Source organism: Chelonoidis abingdonii, chromosome 7 (genome assembly GCF_003597395.2).
Source record: "Chelonoidis abingdonii isolate Lonesome George chromosome 7, CheloAbing_2.0, whole genome shotgun sequence".
In the NCBI taxonomy this organism is placed as follows: Eukaryota; Metazoa; Chordata; order Testudines; family Testudinidae; genus Chelonoidis; species Chelonoidis abingdonii.
In genome coordinates this window covers 110704642-110722962 of record NC_133775.1, presented here as the reverse complement: position 1 = coordinate 110722962, position 18321 = coordinate 110704642, and the positions used below count along the sequence as shown (strand labels likewise).

The 18321-nt window shown below is 63.9% G+C and overlaps 2 protein-coding genes across 2 annotated transcripts in view; one reads left to right on the top strand and one right to left on the bottom strand.

Annotated features, from left to right (window-relative positions):
• Nucleotides 1-971: 971 nt before the first annotated feature.
• On the top strand, nt 972-10001 carry HK3 (hexokinase 3). The gene is made up of 13 exons (XM_032777550.2): nt 972-1090; nt 1206-1389; nt 2094-2231; nt 3290-3523; nt 3927-4228; nt 4585-4733; nt 4986-5105; nt 5712-5807; nt 6299-6398; nt 6637-6820; nt 7942-8097; nt 8283-8516; nt 9647-10001. The coding sequence occupies exons 1-13, from the start codon at nt 1039-1041 to the stop codon at nt 9789-9791; spliced, it is 2094 nt and encodes a 697-aa protein (XP_032633441.1). The 5' UTR covers nt 972-1038; the 3' UTR covers nt 9792-10001.
• Nucleotides 10002-10244: 243 nt separating this feature from the next.
• Nucleotides 10245-18321, bottom strand: part of UNC5A (unc-5 netrin receptor A) — a 29315-nt gene continuing 21238 nt past the window's right edge. The window contains 4 exon segments of the mRNA XM_032777551.2: nt 10245-11034; nt 12459-12637; nt 13333-13497; nt 13819-13968. Coding sequence (XP_032633442.2) covers nt 10869-11034; nt 12459-12637; nt 13333-13497; nt 13819-13968 — 660 coding nt within the window. The 3' untranslated portion in view covers nt 10245-10868.

The following is an 18321-nucleotide window of genomic DNA, read 5'->3' as shown; positions in this document are numbered from 1 at the left end:
TTGGCGGCAGGTTGAGTGCTCCCTGGGTGGGCGGTGGCAGGTGGACATGGTGGGGGCTCCATGGGGCAGGGTTGGGGCTCCGGGGGTAGGGAGTGGGCAGGGCCCCTGTTGAAGCAATGTGTGGCAGGGTGAGAGCTCCCTGGGCAGGGATGTGGCAGGGGGGGTGGGGTCTCGGGTTGGTGGGGTGGGCAGTGTGTGCAGGTTTGTGGTTGTCGGGCAGTTTCCGGATAGGGCATGGCAGTTTATTTGGCTCTTGGGTGGGTTGGGGGCTCTGGGGTGGGATGGGGCAGTGTTTTGAGGGTGTGGGGTGGGGGTTCTGGGTTCGGTAGTGATGGTTTTTTGGCAGGTTTTTTTGGGTGGGGCTGTGGTAGGATGGGCAGTGTGTGGCAAGGTTGAGGGCTTCGGGTGGTTTTTTTTGGGGCGTAGGATGGGCCAGTGTGTGCAGGTTGAGGGCGCTCTGGGTGGGGGGGGCTTGGGAGAAAGATAGGATGGGCAGTGTGTGGAGGTGGTTTGAGGGCTGCTCTGGAGGTGGGGGTGGTGGGGCGTTAGGGCATGGGGCAGGTGTGTGGCAGGAGTGAGGGTTCCTTGGGTGGAGCGGGGGAGGTGGGGTGGGGCGCCAATGGGCAGGGTGGGGGCTCCGGGGTAGGGGTGGGGCAGTGTGTGGCAGGTTGAGGGCTCTCTGGGTAGGGCAGTGGCTCCCTGGGTGTGGTGGGGCAGTGTGGGGTAGGGGCTCCCTGGGTGTGGTGGGGCAGGGTGAGGTGGGGGCTCCCTGGGCAGGGTGGAGTAGGGTGGAGGCTCCCTGGGTGTGGTGGGGCAGTGTGGGATGAGGGCTCTCTGGGCAGAGTGGGGCAGGGCAGGGTGGGGTGAGGGCTCCCTGGGTAGGGTGGAGTGGGGGCTCCCTGGGTGTGGCAGGGTAGGGTGGGGCGGAGTCTCCGTGGGTAGGGTTACGATGGTGGCTGCTGATCGTGCCCCCTCTCTCTTCCCGGCCAGCGCTACCATATCAAGGTTGTCGCCGTGGTGAACGACACCACTGGCACGATGATGAGCTGCGATGCCAATGCAGGGCCGTGCGAGGTCGGCCTGGTTGTCGGTGAGCGGGCCCTGGTTGGAGCCAGGGCACGGGGAGGCGTGGCACGGGGGTGGCATTGCCTGGCACTGACTGGCCAGGCGTCCCAGCCCCCTCACTGCTCTCCTGTACCCGGCAGATGCTGGCACCAACAGCTGCTTCATGGCGGAGGCACGGCACGTGGAGGTGGTGGAGGAGAGCGAGGGCCGGATGTGCGTGGTCACCGAATGGGGCTCCTTCGGGGACGACGGCGCCTTGAACGACGTGCTGAGCCCCTACGACCACCAGCTGGACCAGGCCTCCCTGAACCCGGGGAGGCACAGGTGGGGTCCGGGGCATCCCTGGTAGGGGAGGAGTGCAAAGCATTGGCTACCTCCGATTGCCTGTCGGTGGCACCTGCTCCACAGCACCCGAGCCAGGCCGCCCGTGCCCAGAGCTCTCTGGGGATGCCAGGCCCAGCCCCACAGCCGCCCATGCCCAGGGCTCTCTGGGGGTGCGGGCCCAGCCCCACGGCCGCCCGTGCCCAGGGTTCTCCGGGGGTGCCGGGCCCAGCCGCCGTGGCCCAGGGCTCTCCGGGGAGTGCCGGTGGCCGCCCCGCGGCCGCCGTAGCCCAGGGCTACTCCAGGGGGTGCCGGCCCGCCCCGGCCCCAGTATGCCCCAGGGGGGGGGGGGGCGGGGCCCTTTCCTTTTTCGAGGTGCGGGGCCCGGCCCGGCCCCAGTGCCAGGCTCTCCGGGGGTGCCTCGGCCGGCCCGCGGCCCAGGGCCCAGGGCTCTCCGGGTGCGGCGGCCCGCCGGCCCCCGTGCCCAGGGCTCTGCCGGGGGTGCTGGGCCCGGCCCTGCGGGCCCTGCCCAAGGGCTCTCCGGGGTTGCCGGGCCCGGCCCCGCGGCCGCCCGTGCCCAGGGCTGTGCTGTGCTGTGCTGGGTGGTGGCCGTGCCCAGGGAGTGGTGGCCCTGTGGCCATGCCGAGTGGCTGGCGTGTGGCCCTGCCTGCCCAGCACGCTGCTCACGCCCCTTCGCCCCTGCTCAGGTTCGAGAAGATGATCAGTGGCTTGTACTTGGGTGAGATCGTCCGGCACATTCTGACTGAGCTCTTCAGCAGGCGCACGGCCCCTGCCCTCCTGACCAAGGGGTCGGTCCAGATCCAGGACATCCTGGAGATCACAGAGTAAGTGGGTCCCCAAGGCCTGGGGTACACAACAGCACCTGCCGCTGGCCAGGCCTGGCCTGCCCTCTGCATACAGCCTGGCAGCCAATAGCTGCTGAGAGCTGCAACCTCATTCCACTTGTGACCGAGTGACACAGGAACCCACCTGTGGTGTGGGAGCAAGTGCCCCCGTCCCTGCGCCCCAATGTCAGGGCTCTGCCCCGAGCCCTCCCTGCACCCTAGGGGTGCTAGGAACGCAGCCAGATGGAAGTCTCTTTGATCCCTGTGCCCTCCCCTCCCCAGGGGCACCAGGCCTGGAGCGAGATGGTAGGGCTCTGCCCCGTGCCCTCCCCATGCCCCGGGGGTGCCAGGCCTGCAGTCAGATGATAGGGCTCTGTCCCTGGGCCCTGGGGATGGCAGGCCTGGAGTCTCTCCCCATGCTTGCCAGGCCTGGAGGCTGATGTCAGGGCTCTGCCCTGTGCCTTCCCCGTGCCCGGGGGGTGCCAGGCCTGGAGGCTGATGTCAGGGCTCTGCCCTGTGCCTTCCCCGTGCCCGGGGGGTGCCAGGCCTGGAGGCTGATGTCAGGGCTCTGCCCTGTGCCTTCCCCGTGCCCGGGGGGTGCCAGGCCTGGAGGCTGATGTCAGGGCTCTGCCCTGTGCCTTCCCCGTGCCCGGGGGGTGCCAGGCCTGGAGGCTGATGTCAGGGCTCTGCCCCTATGCCCTCCCCATGCCCCAGAGGTGCCAGGCCTGGAGGCTGATGTCAGGGCTCTGCCCCTATGCCCTCCCCATGCCCCAGAGGTGCCAGGCCTGGAGGCTGATGTCAGATCTCTGCCCTGTGCCTTCCCCGTGCCCCAGGGGTGCCAGACCTGGAGGCTGATGTCAGGGCTCTGCCCCTGTGCCCTCCCCATTCCCCAGGGGTGCCAGACCTGGAGGCTGATGGCCAGGTTCTGTCCCTGTGCCCTCCCTGTGCCCCGGGGGTGCCAGGCCTGGAGGCTGATGGCCGGGCTCTGTCCCTGTGCCCTCGGGGTGCCAGGCCTGGAGGCTGATGGCCGGGCTCTGTCCCTGTGCTCTCCTTCGCAGCGAGCAGTTTGGACTGGCCACGGCGCGGCGTGTCCTGCGGGCGCTGGGGCTGGAGGCGAGCGACCAGGACTGCTTCAACATGCAGCAGGTGTGCAAGGCCGTCTGCATTCGCGCCGCCGGTCTCTGCGCCGCCGGCCTGGCCGCCATCGTCAGCCACATGTGCAGGAGCCGGGAGCTGAGCCGCCTGAAGACCAGTGTGGCCGTGGATGGAGTCGTGTTCCGGGCCCATGCCAAGTAAGGGCCCCCAGGACGGGCCTGGGCACCAGGGAACACAGGGCCTGCTCTCAGGCGTGCCACCTGCCCCTCCGAGGGACGGAGTGCTGGGGAATGGGGTAGTGGGGCTGGTGCCAGGCCCTGGGCCTCATGGTGACAGGAGGGAGCTGTGGGCCCAGCACCCCCAGTGGGGGCTACGCTCCAGCCGGCTGGGGGCCTGGCCCCCTCACTCTTCTCCGCTGCTGCCCCTGTTCGAGGCCTTGCCCCACGCCTGGCCCGGCTCCCGTAGCCATCTCCAGACGCTCCTGCAAGGCTGGGCCTGGCGCCTCACCTCTTGGCTGCCGGGAGTCAGGGCGGGCCTGTGGGGAGCTGGCTGCTCAGCCAGTCCTGCCAGCCCGTGCCAGGCTCTCCCTTGGCTCCCCAGGTTCAGCCAGACGCTGCAGCAGCTGGTGAAGCAGCTGGCCCCAGAGTGCGACGTCACCTTGGTTCAGGCGGAGGGCAGCAGCAAGGGGATTGGCATGGTGACTGCTGTGGCATCTAGGCTGGCAGCCCAGCGCCTCCAGGTGAACCAAACCCTGGGACTGCTACAGCTCTTGCCTGCTTCCCTGGGTACGGTGCAGGCCTTGCTGAGGCAGGAGATGGAGCTGGGGCTGAAGAAGGAGACGAATGCCAGGTCCTCTGTCCGCATGCTGCCCACCTACATCTGTGCCACGCCCGACGGCTCGGGTGAGGGGCCGGCGGGCTGGGGATCTGCGGGGGGAGCAGGCTGTGGGGGGCTGTGTGGGGTCATTCCTGCCTTGGTGTGGCTGCTCCCCCCCGCCGCTGTCTCCCAGTGCTTCATCCCAGCTTGGGGGTCCCTGCAGGGAGATGGGGACACCTGGGCCTGGTGAGTCTGTGGCCTCGCTCCGCGGGCGTGGGAAGGGCTGGGAGTGAAGGGCAGAGCTCATGGGGTGGGGCCCTGCAGGGCTAGGCATAGGGCGAGGGGGTGCGCTGGCCAGCAGGCTCTGGGTGCCCAGAGCAGGATCTGGTGCCATGGCCCAGCCAGTGCCTGCCTCACTCTGACCCCCTCATGCCCTTTGCAGAGAGAGGCGACTTCTTGGCGCTGGACCTGGGCGGGACCAACTTCCGGGTGCTGCTGGTGAAGGTGGGCAGCTGGGAGCGGGGCGGCGTGCAGATCGTCAGCGAGGTGTACTCCATCCCACCACACGTGGCCCAGGGCCCCGGCAGCCAGGTACCGCGGGCATGCGGGTCCTGGGGGTGCGGGTGCCAGCTGTGGGGCTTCCCTGCCACTCCGGAGGGGCTGGAAATGCTGCCCCTGTTGCTGGGGGGGCTGGGGCTGCCTGGGGTGGGCACCATCTTTCACTTCCCAGCCCCTATGCAGGGCCTGGCTTGGGGCTGTGCCCCCAATGCCCGGTGCCCCCAGGTGGGTGCCAGTGCCCTGGGCGGGCTACAGCCCCCACTGACCCTCCCCCAATCTCTGCAGCTCTTTGACCACATTGTTGAGTGCATCGCGGACTTCCAGACCAAGCAGGGCATGATGGGCCAGACGCTTCCACTTGGCTTCACCTTCTCCTTCCCCTGCCAGCAGACCAGCCTGGACCAGGTGAGGGGCCGGGGCATCCAGCGCTGCGCTGGCTGAGGAGATGTTACGCAAACACCCTGCCCGGGCGGGTCAGCCACTGCCTTGAGCTTCTCCCCAGGAGGAGGCTAGGACGTGCCATGGGAAGGCTGGGGGGACGTGCCCCAGGAGGAGGCTGGGACATGCCAGGGGGAGGTTGGGGGTGTGTGTGGCCCAGGAGGAGGCTGGGATGTGCCAGGGGGAGGCTGGGGGTGTGTGTGGCCCAGGAGGAGGCTGGGATGGCCCAGGGGGAGGCTGGGGGGCCATGCCCCAGGAGGATGCTAGGACATGCCATGGGAAGCCTGGGGGGATGTGCCCCAGGAGGAGGCTGGGACGTGCCAGGGGGAGGCTGGGGGGCCGTGGCCAGGACAGGCAGCGCTTCCGTCCCTGCCCAGAGCTGGGGCCTGTCTTCCCAGAGCTGTTGGTGCTCAGCAGCCTGGCTGGTGCCAGGAGCCCGTTGATGCTAACGCCAGCGGGCTGGGTGGGTGCCCGCAGGCTGGTGCTATGATGCCACAGGTGTTACTAGCCAGATTGCTGCTAAGTGGACTGTTCTGTAGCTTCTTGACTCTAATCCTAATGACTGGTCCCCAGGGCATCCTGCTGAGCTGGACCAAAGGATTCAATGCCTCGGGCTGCGTGGGGCAGGATGTGGTGAAGCTGCTCCGGGAGGCTGTGAAGCGCAAAAATGTACGACATGGGGGCCTGGGCAGGAGGCCCTTGAGCCGGGGGGGGGGGCGGTGGGGAGCGTTGTACTGGGCAGGTGGGGTGAGGCATCGTGGTGCTAGGCCAGGCATCATGCTGGACGCATCGGGCCAGGCGGGGCGTTGAGCTTCTGGGTGGGGGTGTTGTGCCCCACCAGGCATCGCGCCAGGAGCATCGAGCAGGGAGTTAGGTTGCCGGGGGGCTCAGGGCTGTGTGATGCTGTCTCAGCCTGATGGTGCCCCGGTGATGCCCAAGCAGAGGATGCTGGTGTGTCGGGGGCAGGGCCGGAGCCCGGTGGCCCTCGGCCGCGTCAGCTGGGGGCAGGTGGGCGCTCCGCCTCGCTGAGGCTGGCAGCTCCCTCCAGGAAGACGCAGAGGGGGGGCCGTTTCCCGGGAGACAGGGAGGGCAGTGTGCTAGTGCTGTTGCTCTGGCGACAGGGAATTGTGTTGCCTAGTAACAGGTCTCTTTCTTTCTAGCACTTTGCGCTGGATGTGGTTGCCATAGTGAACGACACCGTGGGAACCATGATGTCGTGTGGCTACGATGACCCCAGCTGTGAGGTCGGCCTCATTGTGGGTAAGTGGCAGACCCCCCTCCCCCTGTGCCCAGCGGGCAGGCGCACCCCCAGCCCCAGGGCAAGGCACTGCCCAGCTTGGGGGTGCAAGAGCCAGGACAGCGGTCAACCCCCCAAGCCTGGCCCCCACCCCTGCAGTGCTGCCCCCTTGGCATTGCCCGGCTCCAGGGGCTGGTGCAGCAGGGGAGGGGGCGACGCCGCTCCAGCCTGGCTGACACCCCCTCCCTCCCTCCCGCTCAGGCACGGGCACCAACGCCTGCTACATGGAGGAGCTGCGAAACGTGGGCACCCTGGCAGGGGAGGAGGGGCGGATGTGCATCAACATGGAGTGGGGGGCGTTTGGTGACAACGGCTGCCTGGACGCCTTCTTCACCCCCTTCGACAGACAGGTGGACGAGGCCTCGCTGAACCCTGGCAGGCAGAGGTGGGCTGGGCCGGGCGGCAGAGGTGGGGCACTGGGGGCAGAGGGACTAAGCAGGGGCTGTACTGGGCTGGGGGGAGCAATGGCCACACCACACCGGGCAGGGGGGCATACCGGGCCTGAGTAGAGGCCAGGAGTCGTCCTGGGGCAGGGCAGGGCAGGGCAGGGGGCTGTACTGGCGGCAGGGTAGGCCTGGCCAGGGGCAGTACTGGGGTGGGGAAGGGGCTGGCCAGGGGCCGTCCTGGGGCAGGGCAGGAGTCGTTCTGGGGCAGGGCAGGCCTGGCCAGGGGCAGTACTGGGGTGGGGAAGGGGCTGGCCAGGGGCCGTCCTGGGGCAGGGCAGGAGTCGTTCTGGGGCAGGGCAGGGAAGGGGGTTGTACTGGGGGCAGGGCAGGCCTGGCCAGGGGCAGTACTGGGGTGGGGAAGGGGCTGGCCAGGGGCCGTCCTGGGGCAGGGCAGGAGTCGTTCTGGGGCAGGGCAGGGAAGGGGGTTGTACTGGGGGCAGGGCAGGCCTGGCCAGGGGCAGTACTGGGGTGGGGAAGGGGCTGGCCAGGGGCCGTCCTGGGGCAGGGCAGGAGTTGTTCTGGGGCAGGGCAGGGGGTTGTACTGGGGGCAGGGCAGGCCTGGCCAGGGGAAGTACTGGGGTGGGGAAGAGGCTGGCCAGGGGCCATCCTGGGGCCGGGCAGGGCTGGCCACGGGCTGTACTGGGGCAGGGCAGGCCTGGGCAGGAGGCTGTACTGGGGTGGAGAAGGGGCTGGGCAGAGGCTGTCCTGGGGCAGGGCAGGAGTCGTCCTGGGGCAGGGCAGGGCAGGGGGCTGTACTGGGGCAGGGCAGGCCTGGGCAGGAGGCTGTACTGGGGTGGAGAAGGGGCTGGGCAGGGGCTGTCCTGGGGCAGGGGGCTGTACTGGGGGCAGGGCAGGCCTGGGCAGGGGGTAGTACTCGGGTGGCGAAGGAGCTGGCCAGGGGCCGTCCTGGAGCAGGGCAGGGCTGGCCAGAGGCTGTACTGGAGCAGGGCAGGCTTGGGCAGGGGGCTGTCCTGGGGTGGGGAAGGGACTGGGCAGGGGCCGTCCTGGGGCAGGGCAGGGGACTGTGCTGACAGCCCCTCGGTCTCTCCTGCCGGGGCAGGTTTGAGAAGCTCATCAGTGGCATGTATCTGGGCGAGATCGTCCGGCGCATCCTGCTGGAGCTCACGGACAAGGGGTGCCTGTTCCGAGGCCACCCGTCCCCCAAGCTCCAGACCCCGGACATCTTCCAGACTAAGTTCCTGTCGTCCATCGAGAGGTGAGTGCGGGGTGGGCGCAGGAGGGTGAAGGGGGCAGGCGCTGTTGGTGCTGATGGCTCCTGCGACGCCAGCTGCCAGGCAGGGCAAAGGACTCCAGCCCTCGCTGCTGAGGTGCTCCTGCGGGGAGGGAGGGGGCAGGGGCGAGGGTCTGGGCCGCACTGATGGTGCCTCTGTGTCCCCACAGTGACGGCCTGGCCCTGCGGCAGGTGTGCGCCATCCTGGAGGAGCTGGGGCTGCATGTCAGCTGCGAGGACAGTGTGCTGGTGCGGGAGGTGTGCCAGGTGGTGGCCCGGCGCGCGGCCCAGCTCTGTGGGGCAGCCGTGGCTGCTGTGGTGGAGAAGATCCGGGAGAACCGGGGCCTGGAGCAGCTGGCGGTGACGGTGGGCGTGGACGGGACGCTCTACAAGCTGCACCCACAGTGAGTGGGGGCGGGAGGGGCGGCTGGGCCCTGCTGGCATGCGGGGAAGCGTAGAGAGGAGGGGCTCGGGGTGCCCCATGGCTGTGCCAGCAGATGGATGCAGAGGAGCTGCTTGCCCCTGCGCAGGGGCGGGACAGGGATGAGTTGCAGCAGGTGCGGCCGAGGGCAAGGACACTGGGTTTGCCTGTGGGTGAGCAAGGGAGAGCGGCAATGCCTGGCTGCAGGGTCCGTCGGGCAGTGAAGGGGGGGCAGGTTGCAGGGCCTGTCGGGCAGTGAAGGGGGGCAGGTTGTAGTGCCCGTCGGGCAGTGAAGCGGGGAGAGGTTGTAGTGCCAAGTGGGCAGTGAAGGGGGCCGGTTGCAGGGACCGGCAGGCAGTGAAGTGGGGGCAGGTTGCAGGGCCCGGTGGGCAGTGAAGGGGGCCGGTTGCAGTCCCCGGTGGGCAGTGAAGTAGGGGCAGGTTGCAGGGCCCGGCGGGCAGTGAAGTAGGGGCAGGTTGCAGGGCCCGGCGGGCAGTGAAGGGGGCCAGCTGCAGTCCCCGGCGGACAGCGAAGGGGGCCGGTTGCAGGGCCTTGCAGGCAGTGAAGTGGGGACAGGTTGCAGGGCCCGTCGGACAGTGAAGGAGGCCGGTTGCAGGGCCCGGCGGGCAGTGAAGGGGGCCGGTTGCAGGGCCTGGTGGGCAGTGAAGTGGGAGCAGGTTGCAGGGCCCGGCGGGCAGTGAAGTAGGGGCAGGTTGCAGGGCCCGGCGGGCAGTAAAGGGGGCTGGTTGTAAGGCCCGGCAGGCAGTGAAGTGGGGCCAGGTTGCAGGGCCCGGCGGGCAGTGAAGGGGGCTGGTTGCAGGGCCCGGCAGGCAGTGAAGTAGGGGCAGGTTGCAGGGCCCGGCGGGCAGTAAAGGGGGCTGGTTGTAAGGCCCGGCAGGCAGTGAAGTGGGGCCAGGTTGCAGGGCCCGGCAGGCAGTGAAGGGGGCCGGTTGCAGGGACCGGCAGGCAGTGAAGTAGGGGCAGGTTGCAGGGCCCGGCGGGCAGTGAAGTGGGGGCCAGTTGCAGTCCCCAGCGGGCAGTGAAGGGGGCCGGTTGCAGGGCCCAGCAGGCAGAGTTGCAGGGCGCTTGGCCTCACTCCCCCCTTCTCTGCAGCTTCGCGCAGCAGGTGCAGGAGACGGTGCGGCAGCTGGCCCCATGCTGCAGCGTCACTTTCCTGCAGTCGGAGGACGGCTCGGGGAAAGGCGCCGCGCTCATCGCAGCTGTTGCCTGTCGTGTCGCCCGCCACCAACGGGCCTGAGCCTGCCCCGGAGTCCTGCAGCCAGGGGAGAACAGCTGGGTGCAACCCTGCTCCGCCCATGGGGGTTGCGCCAGGCAGCTGGGACGTGGACTCAGCCTGGGCCCTATGCCAAAGCCCCTGTGAAACGGGCTCTCCCCTGCCCTGTGCCAGGGCATCGCGCCATCTGACCTGGCATTCGGGGGTTGAAGCATAAACCAGCCTTTTGCACAACTCAGCGGTGTAGTGTGTCTTGCTGCCAGCGCCGGACACTGGAGGGCCCCATGTGGGGAGGAGCTGGGGTGCCCTGCCGGCTGTTTGCACCCCATGAGGCCCCACGGAAGTCCCTGGCGACCCGGGAACCGTTTCTCGGCTGCGGCCAGCGCTGCCCTTCCCCCAGGGGCATTGCCTCCAGGCGGCCAAGTGGGCAGGGACTGGAACACCCCCCAACGGGGCAGCTTGTGCTGCTCCCCCCGCCCCGTGTCTGGTGACGGCGTGAGCCCCAGCTAGCAATATAGATCCGATTTATTTACATGGTGCCCGCTAGCCCCCTCCTGCGGTGCCTGCTATGTACATAAGGCCAAGTGTAAATACGCGAATGCACTTGAATACAGAATTAAAAACCGGTCTTTACACAACATGGGACAGGGCCTGGCACTGCCCGGCCCCACACGGTTACAGCACGCACGACGCACAATGCCCGCTGCACACACAGCGCCCGGATGGGCTGGGCTGGAGCCAGGCAGCCCATCCCAGCACCCCCCAGAGCCCTCCACCCACAGCCCCCGCCCTGGCCTGTTCTTTGGCTCCAAGACACCCCCAAGGGGGGACTGGCCCACAGCCCCTTGGCATGCGGCGGGGCGAGAGGTCAGGTGAGTCCTAGCAAGGGGCACAGCCCCCCGCACTCAGTCAGTGCCAGCACTGGGGAGCCCATGCCCACCCAGCCAGCTCCCTGCCCCCTGTGCAGGCAGCATGGGCAGGAGCCCAGCACAGGCCCCCAGGGGACAGAGTTGGCACCTCTGGGGCAGTGGCACCCATGCTGCTGCCCCGGGGCCTGTGCTTCCCCCTCCGCAGGGCCCCGCCCCGCCCTGCGTTGGCCCCTCAGCACTCGGCCTCCGAGACGGTGAAGAGAGCACTGTCCTGTCTGCCCACCTCGGCCACGGCAGCGGCCAGCTGTGCCAGGTTCCCGCTGGGGAAGTGTCGCGCCTCCCACAGGTTCAGGATCATGGCAGTCGGGCTGGCCTTCGAGGCGAAGAAGCTGAGATGGCTGCAGAGGAGAGGGGGTGTTAGCCGGGAGCTCCACCTCTGCCCCTGCCCGGGGCACCCTCTGCCCTCACGGGCTGGTCGGCCAAGGGGGGGGCTGAGCGACAGGCCTGCCCTCAGTGCCCTGGTGAGGGGACGCTCCTTGCCACCAGTGCCCCATCCCTCACTCTCTGCCCCGCGATCGCTCCCTGCCCCCAGTGCCCCACCCCTGGGATCACTCCCTGCCCTCAGTGCCCTGGTGAGGGGACGCTCCTTGCCACCAGTGCCCCATCCCTCACTCTCTGCCCCGCGATCGCTCCCTGCCCCCAGTGCCCCACCCCTGGGATCACTCCCTGCCCTCAGTGCCCTGGTGAGGGGATGCTCCCTGCCCCCGGGGTCGCTCCCTGCCCCCAGGATCACTCCCTGCCCCCGGGATCGTTTCCTGCCCCTGGATCGCTCCCTGCCCCCAGTGCCCCACTCCCGGGATCACTCCCTGCCCTCAGTGCCCTCGTGAGGGGATGCTCCCTGCCCCCGGGGTCGCTCCCTGCCCCCAGTGCCCCGCCCCTGGGATCACGCCCTGCTCCCCGGATCGCTCCCTGCCCCCAGTGCCCTGCCTCCGGGATTGCTCCCTGCCCTCAGTGCCCTGGTGAGGGGACGCTCCCCGCCCCCGGGATCGCTCTCTGTCCCTGGGATCGCTCCCCGCCTCCGGGATCGCTCCCTGCCCACAGGATCAATCCCTGCCCCCGGGATCATTCCCTGCCCCTGGATCGCTCCCTGCCCCCAGTGCCCCACTCCCAGGATCACTCCATGCCCTCAGTGCCCTGGTGAGGGGATGCTCCCTGCCCCCAGGGTCGCTCCCTGCCCCCAGTGCCCCGCCCCCCAGGATTGCTCCCTGCCCCCAGGGTTGCTTCCTGCACTCAGGATCACTCTGTGCCCCCAGTGCCCCGCCCCTGGGATCACTCCCTGCCCCCAGTGCTCTGGTGCTGGGGACGTTCCCTGCCCCCAGTACCCCACCCCCGGGATCGCTCTCTGCCCCCCAGCCCCAGGATCGCTCTCTGCCCCCAGTACCCTGGTGAGGGGACGCTCCCTGCCCCCAGTGCCCCGCCCACGGGATCGCTCCCTGTCCCCCGTGCCCTGGTGAGGGGACGCTCCCTGCCCCCAGTGCCCTGTCCCCAGAGTCGCTCCCTGCCTCCAGTGCCCTGTCCCCAGAGTCACTCCCTGCCCCCGGTGCCCTGCCCCTGGGATCGCTCCCTGTCCCCAGTGCCCTGGTGAGGGGATGCTCCCTGCTCCAGTGCCCGGCCCCCGGGATCGCTCTCTGCCCCCCACCCCCAGGATCGCTCTCTGCCCCAATGCCCTGCCCCCAGGGTTGCTCCCTGCCCTCAGTGTCCTGGCGAGGGGACGCTCCCTGCCCCCCGTGCCCTGGTGGGGAGAAACTCCCTGCCCCCGCACCTGTCCAGGTGGAGTTTCTGGGCCAGTGTTCTCCAGTCAGCCCCGTGGGCGCAGGGCGTGTCCAGGCTGCTGATGATCTTCTGGCGGATGAGGATGGGGATCTTGAAGGCACTGGGGCCCACCAGGGCTGGGCAGCTGGCCTCGCTCTCAGGCACCAGCCAGGCCGAGAAGCTCGTGTCCTAGGAGTCCAGCAGGGACCGGGTGTGACTTTAGCCGTGTGGGCTAATCTCATTGCAAGGTGATAGGGCCAGAAAGAGTGAATTACCTCCCAGCCGGACCTGCCCCAGGGCCAGCTTTAGAGCCTGGTTAGGAAGGTCTGTAAAGACAGCGAGTTGGGAAATGCAGCCGCACTGGTAGAGAGAAGGGGAGCTGTTTGCTCAGGGCCTGGGATGGCAGCGAAGGGAGGACAGCTGGGTGCAGCTTGGCTAGTGCTAGAGCTTTGATTCAAAGATCAAAAGGGAATCTTAACATTTAGGAAGACACTTGAGGGAACTCTGTCTGTGTGTCTCTTTGAAGGTTGTGGTGACCTGGATCTGAACGGTTTGATGGATACGTTACCCTGTGCTCGTTGCCAGGATGGTTGGGAGAAGGAGAGTTAGGCCTATTGTTTTGTCAGGCCAAAAGGCTGCTGGAAATGTATAAAAACCCTGGGACATGAGCCTGCTTCATCTCAGATCTGCTTTGGGTTTCAAGAGGGGGAAATCTTAAGCCACAAGGACTGAGATCCCCAGTCACTGACTGGAGCCACCTGAATATGGACACTGGCCTGCAGTCAGCCCCTCACCCTCCCAGGGCTCCTGTTCCTCGGGCAGGTGGCTCCGGGGCCTGGCGCCTGCCCGCAGTCACCCTCACTCACCGTTCCCAGCCGGCTCACCTTGGCAATGTTGAAGTTGATGTTGAAGCTCTGCCCATCGCCCTCTACCTGCCAGACCCAGATCTTGCAGGCCAGCTGGCAGGTGCTGGGGCTGAGACGCTCCAGCGTGAAGGTGCAGTGCAGGTAGGGCTGCAGCCCACTCCACAGGTGGTAGAAGGGGATCTCCTGCGGCAGAGGGAAGCCAAGGGTCACTCCTGCCCACCCTGGGGCTGCTGCAGGGCTCTCGGGCTTCAGGGGCGGGGCAGGAATCCCTCCAGCCTCCTCAGGAAGCACCAGGGATGGTCCCCACCCCGGCCAAGGGCAGGGGCCCAGGGCAGCAGAAACTTGGGGCAGGATGGGGGGCAGAGAAGAGTAGGACGTCCCTGCCAGCCCCTGGGGTTCAGTGCCTGCTCAGCTGTGTCACTGCTGCAGGGCTCACCCATCCTGCTGCGGGCACAGCTGGGCCTGGGGCAGGGTGGGCGCAGCAGGCAGGGCTTGCTCTCCTACCTGGTAGCTGGCGAGGAGTTTGCTCTTCCACAGCGAGCTGGGCATGTCGTGGATGGAGAGGCGCAGGTTGTGGTAACTGTCCTTGAAGTGCAGGACGCGGGGGGCTCCGATCAGCTGCCCCCCTAGCTGCTTCTCCAGCTGCATCACCTCCTGCCGGGAGATGGGCGCTCAGCCAGGGACCGAGCCCCAGCCCGGGCCAGTCCCCACTCAGCCCAGGTCCTGGATCCCCTCGCTCCTCAGGTGCTAACTCGCTGACCCCCTGCCCCCTGCCCTAGGGGCCCCCAACCTGTCCCTGGGCAGCCCTGGCCCCAGTGAGAGCAGTGGGCTGAGCAAGGCGGCTCTGGGAACCTCATGACATGGGGGGAGCGCATTGCCTTTCTCTGCGGGGTTCAGCTCAGCCCTGCCAGGTCAGGGGGCATCTGGGCAATGACCAGCACGGCCCTGCTGCCGTAATGGTGCCAGGAAGGGAGGGGACACAGGCACTCGGTCACATGGGAGCTAGGAGAGAGGTCCTGGAGGCCAAATTTAGGCTGCTAGGTAAGGGATTGAAGCCCAGGACCTCCCTGGCAGCTATTCTCTGAAATGCTTCCAGTCCCACGCGCAGGGCCAGGGAGACTGGCAGAACTGCAGGGTCTCAATGTGTGGGTGAGATGATGGTGACAGGAGAAGGGGTTTAGATTTATTGGGAAAGGAGGAACCTATATAGGAAGGTTGGGCTCCACCTAAACCAAACTGGTACCAGATTGCTGGTGTGTAATGCTAAAGGATGGTAGAAGAGTTTTGAAACTAAGGGCTGGGGGAAAGGCAACAGGTGCAGAAGAGCACATGGTTCGGACAGAGACATCCCTTGGGGGAGGATCTCTTAATGGGGATTCTCTATATCCTAGTAAAGGGGAGAGGATCGAAGCTGATAAAGTACAGGTAGAAACTGAGGAGAAACAGTCCAATGAAGGGTCTCAGAGTGGCAGCCGTGTTAGTCTGTATCAGCAGTTACTTCACATGAAGGCAGACAACTGCATATTGACAAATATAGAAATGCGAGAAGTGTAAATACTAAGATGGGGGAACTCGAGTGCTTGGTATTAAATGAGGATATTGATGGAGTCGGCATCGCAGAAACTCGGTGGAATGATGATAATCAATGGGGCACGGTGACACCAGGGTACGAACTGTATAGGAATGACGGAGCAGATCGCACTGGTGGGGGATGTGACACTGTATGTGAAAGAAAGCGTAGAGTCAAATATAGTACAAATCTTCAGTGAATCAAACTGTACCATCGAATCTCTCGGGACAGAAATTCCGTGCATGAATAATAAGCATATAGCAGCAGGGATATACTTCTGCCCACCTGACCAGGGTGGTGACGATGACTGTGAAATGCCCTGGGAGAGTAGAGAGGCTCCAAAGACAGAAAATAATAGTGGGGGATTTTGACTATCCCTGTACTGACTGCGCACACGTCACCTCAGGATGGGATGCAGAGATAACATTTCCACACACGATTAATGACTGGAACCCACAAGAGAAGAGGCAGTTCTTGATTTAGTCTAAGTAGAGCACAGGATCTGGTCCAAGAGGTGACTAGAGCTGAACTGCTCAGTAATAGCGACCACAATGTAATAACATTCAACACGCAGGGGCTGGGGATACCAAAGAAACCCACCTGTGATGCAGTAGGGTCTGTCTGTGTGGGGGATGGGAGAGCTGGGGATGTCTTTAGGTGAGGGACAGGATTTTTAAGCCTGTAACCTGAGACAGGTGGGGGGGAGGGGGTTAGCACCTTGGCCAAGGAAGCTGGACAAAGGAATCCGCCGGCTGGAGGAGAGGCAGTTCAGTTTCGGTTTGGGGCTGGGTGGGGGAATTCAGGGAATCCTATGCTGTGATCCAAGCGCCCTGAACCCTGAGAAGGACTCGATTGGGGGGTCCTGGTTGGGCCTCCAGGTTCTGCTGTAACCTGCATTCCTGTTGTCCAATAAACCTTATGTTTTACTGGCTGGCTGAGAGTCACTGTGGGTCCCAGGAAGAGGGGTGCAGGGCCGGACTCCCCCACACTCCGTGACACCACCACAGTAGCATTTAACATCACAAGGGGGTTAGTTAAACAGGAATTGAAAGGAACACAAGAGGGAAATGCCGGCAAGCTGCATGGAGACCATAACAGAGGCTCAAACTACATGCATACCCCAACTAAAAAACCAGTAAGAAGTCCACAAACATGTCCCCGTGGCAAACAGCAGAGTATAAGAGGTGGCTGGAAGCAAACAGGCAGCCTTTAAATCTTGGAAGTCAAGTCCTGCTGGGGAAATAGGCAAGAGCATAAACTCTGGTGAGCCAAGTGTAAAAGTGTAATTTGGGATTGTGGAAGCAGGGAAAGAAAGCGGGTTTAAGTGCAGCCATTTAATGTCAGAGACAGAGCAACTGTTTTGTCAAGTCTTAGCCTAGTACCGCAAGACCCGTAGAAGCAGGGCCCACGTCAGAAGCGAGTGGAAAACAGCAGGATAGTCAGTGTGACCCAGCCCAGAGATAACGATGTCTGAGAAGAGAAAGTGAGAAAATACCCGAGTAGATAGCAAATAGCCTAAATAAAATGCAGATGGTTTTAATTAATGCACGTCACAAAGAGGTATAAATACTTGTGTGATCTTGCTTGTTCTTTGGAGAAACTGAGGCAGAGATGCTCTCTGTCAGCTGTGTTCTTCCCTTGCAATCAGATGTCTCTGATTTTGTTGCTTCCAACCTGAGAGAGGAGTTCGTTGCTTCCACAGGAGGCCAAAAAAGAATTTGAAGAGCAGCTAGCAAAAAACTAACAGCACCATTTTTAAGTTCATCAGAAGCAGAAAGCCTGGTGAATGATCAGTGGGGCCACTGGATGATCGAGGTGCTAAAGGAGCACTCAGAGAAGACAAGGCCATTGCAGAGAAACTAAGTTAATTCTTTGCATCGGTCTTCAAAGCTGAGGATGTGAGGGAGATTTCCACACCTGAGCCATTCTTTTTAGGTGACAAAGCTGAAGAACTGTTCTAGATCAAGGTGTTAACAGAGGAGGTTTTGGAACAAACTGATAAACAGTAATAAGTCACCAGAACCAATGTTATCACCAAGAGCTCTGAAGGAACTCAAATGTGAAATTGCAGGACTACTAACTGTGGAATGTAACCGATGGCTTAAATCCCTGCATCCTCCCTGGGGAGTTCTGAGCAGGAACCCACCCCCAGCCTCTGTACCAGAGGAGAGCTAATGTGACACCAACTTTTAAAAAGATCCAGAGGTGATCCCGGCAATTACAGGCCAATAAGCCTGACTTCAGAGTCGGGCAAACTGGTTGAAACTATAGTAAAGAACAGAATTGTCAGACACATGGATGAACACAGTTCGTTGGGGAAGAGTCAACAGGGCTTTTGTAAAGGGAAATCACGCCTCACCAATCTACTAGAATTCCTTGGGGGGGTCAACAAGGGGGATCCAGTAGCTATAGTGAACTTGGACTTTCAGAAAGCCTTTGACAAGGTGTCATGGAGTGTGGGTGAGTCAAGGCCCTGCACCCCCGGCTTTCTGCAATTCACCAGGACTCTCAGCCAGCCAGTAAAGCAGCAGGTTTAGTTAGATAACAGGAACACAGTCCATGACAGGCCTTACAGGTACAGACAACAGGACCCCCTCAGTTAGGCCCATCTGAGGGGCCAGGGAGGCCAGAGCCACATTGGGAGACCAGAGCCCTGTCAGGGTACCTCTCCATTTCCCAGCAAGCTCCAAACTGAAACTCCATCTCCAGCCTCTCCCCGATTCCTCCCCCAGTCTTTGTCCAGTGTCCCGGGCAGAGGTGTCACCTGGCCTCTAACCCACTTCCTGGGTTCTCATGTTATGTGCTCAGGTATCCTCCCTTCCCCAATGCTGGCAGTCCTAGCACAACTCCCCTGCAACCTTCCCAGGCCAATACTCCCCTCTCAGCAATCAAAGACCACACCAAGAACATTCCCAGTTCGTCACACAAGGTCCCTCACCAAAAGCTTTTATGCAAAGTGAGCAGTCTTGGGATAAGAGGGAGGATCCTCTCATGATCAGTAACTGGTTAAAAGATAGGAAACAAAGGGGAGGAATAAATGGTCAATTTTCATGGTAGACAGAGGTAAATAGGGGTGTCCCCCAGGGGTCTGTGCTGGGCCCAGTTCTATTCAACAGATTCATGAATGATCTGGCAAAGGGGGTAAATGGTGAGGTAGCAAAGTTTGCAGATGATACAAAACCACTCAAGACAGTTAAGTCCCAGGCAGACTGCAAAGAGCTACAAAGGGATCTCACAAATCTGGGTAACTGGGGAACAAAATGGCAGATGAAATTCAGTGTTGATAAATGCAAAGAAATGCACATTGGAAAATGTAATTCCAACTGTACACACACAATGCTGGGGTCTAAATTAGCTGTTACCATCAAGAAAGAGACCTTGGAGTCATTGTGGACAGTTCTCTGAAAACATCCACTCCCTGTGCAGCAGCAGTCAAA